The sequence below is a fragment of the Sinocyclocheilus anshuiensis genome, unplaced genomic scaffold (genome assembly GCF_001515605.1).
Source record: "Sinocyclocheilus anshuiensis isolate Anshui unplaced genomic scaffold, SAMN03320099.WGS_v1.1 scaffold1079, whole genome shotgun sequence".
NCBI classification, from domain to species: Eukaryota; Metazoa; Chordata; class Actinopteri; order Cypriniformes; family Cyprinidae; genus Sinocyclocheilus; species Sinocyclocheilus anshuiensis.
In genome coordinates, this window is record NW_015548207.1 from 407,845 (window position 1) to 410,013 (window position 2,169).

A 2,169-nucleotide genomic window follows, 5' to 3' on the forward strand; every position below is an offset into this window, starting at 1 on the left:
TGAGAGATGGGCACTCGGGAAACAGTCGTCAGAGCAGCTCTGAGAACGAGCTGAAGTATTCGGACCCTCGGCCCTGGAGCAGCACAGATTCAGACAGCTCCCACAGGAACCTGAAGCCCGCCATGACCAAAGCCAGCAGCTTCAGCGGCATCAGCCTGCTGATCCGAGGAGACAGTACAGCCAGCAGCAAGAGCACCGGGAAACTGTCTAAAACCAGTAAATAACCCTCCCTCCTTCACCAGGTCACTTTGCAGAGATGCACGATATAGAGATTTTGACCGGCACCAACAATGGATGTTTTTTGTATTATATATCTATCCTGTTTTTTGCGTCATCATGAAATCAAAATGAAGCCAGTTCACTTCCTTAATCATTCAAGTTATTCCAAAATCTTCATAATCTTTCATCAAAATATAACAATTGTTCCTTCCTCTGAAACGACTTTCCATTTCTGCTGACATCATCAATGCCATATTTTTAAGCCCCTCCCCTTCGACTTCCTGTCAGATTGAAATGTTGAGGTTTTTTATGTACAAAATTAATTTCAGCAAATTTTAATTAAATTAAATAACATTATAGTACTCTTTAGTTATTCCAAAGAAAAAGATGTTTGTCTTTACAATTTTTCATCAAAATATAATAATTGTTCCTGCCTCTGAAGCTCAAATGCACATTTACATTTTGGTGTTTGTGAGTTTATTTAAAGTAAATTGAGTTAAACCAGCTGTAACAAAGCTACATTTATAGCTAAAAACATGAATAATTAATACTTTTGAAGTCTGGGACAGAAAAAGAGGGTTTAGTTTCATTTAAAACTTGTAATTAGTTGGTTATAATTATTTTAGTTTGATTTAAAAAAAAAAAAAAAAAAAATTTAAAATTTTCTGTTTAAGCCTTGAGTGCATCGTAAGAAGACAGATTTATGCGGTCACCTGCAGGACAATCGGCAGATTACACCTTTAACTTTATTCAAGTGCAATGTGATTATAATATAATGATTTGATTGTACTTTATTGTACACTTTGTTACTCTTTTTTTAATTATTAATTTATAAATGAAATAATTTAAAAAATAGAAATACACACCCAAATTAAATGACTGATCTAAATAAATAAATAAAAGAAGTAATGTAGGAAATATGCTTCAAAGACTGGGAAAAAAAATCTGTCAATTACTTTGACGTGATTCAGCATGGATAGCGACTCCTAAGTAGCACTTAAAGTACGGCTATGTGCGATTGTGTTAAGTGCATTTTTGGGAAACGCACGTGAAACAATAGCGAACGATCGTAAATTGACTCGTAGAAAACGCTCTTAAGCGCCAAGATCAATCGTTATCGAGAAACGCAGCCCAGACCAGTACAAATGGTTTAAAGTTAAAATTTCTAATAAAAAATTTTAATATTCGTCAATGCGGATTATAGTCGCCGATATATCGTGCATCGCTACTTGTCTGTGGTTTTTAAATAAAGCTAATATAATTGTTACAGACTACAGTTCATGTTGGAATTACTGTCAGTGTTTATAAAGTTTCCTACCTCTGAATTTCTGAAGTAATCAAGACATTTTTATTGTATTTTTTTAGATCTTTTCTAGTTTGTCTTAAGTATCCAAATACCACCAAGTGTATTTTCACTTTCACCATCCCAATCCTGCTTTGCTATGCTCATCGTTTTTTTTTTTTCTTTTGAAGACCTTTTTTGTTTGCATCATTTCCTGTTCATGCTTCAAGCTGTACATTGAGAATGTGCATGTGTGCAGCGGAAAGCATCTCTTTGCCCTCTTTTCACTCATTTCATGTCCATCGAGAAACAGCTAAGAGAACACATTGATATTCAGAGCCGTCTGCTCTCAGGGTTCATTGGTTATTTATGCTCTGGCATTTAGAAGCTCAAGGAGTCGACGCCAATATATATTTATCACTTTTAATATTTAATGATGCTCCTTTTCCGTTAGCAACCGCTGGATCTTTCCTCCTGCCCAGTTACATTTGAACAGCCCTTCAAATGATTGCAAATGGTGTTGTTTTCTGGTGGTTTCATCAGTATTTTATTTGTATTTATTTATTTGGTTGCTTCAAGATATAAACATCAGATAATATTGTGTATTTATTATTTTAATTTAAATTGTATTATTTAATAAAAAATTTTTTTGTTTAATTTAGTAACAG

At 34.1% G+C, this 2,169-nt stretch overlaps 1 protein-coding gene across 2 annotated transcripts in view; it reads left to right on the top strand.

The window, feature by feature from the left end:
- The window catches only part of LOC107653591 (R3H domain-containing protein 1), a 40,581-nt gene that overhangs the window by 20,059 nt on the left and 18,353 nt on the right, over positions 1 to 2,169 (top strand). For both annotated transcript variants that reach the window (XM_016440332.1, XM_016440333.1), the window contains one exon: positions 1 to 216. In XM_016440332.1, coding sequence (XP_016295818.1) covers positions 1 to 216 — 216 coding nt within the window. The remainder of the gene's footprint in view (positions 217 to 2,169) is intronic.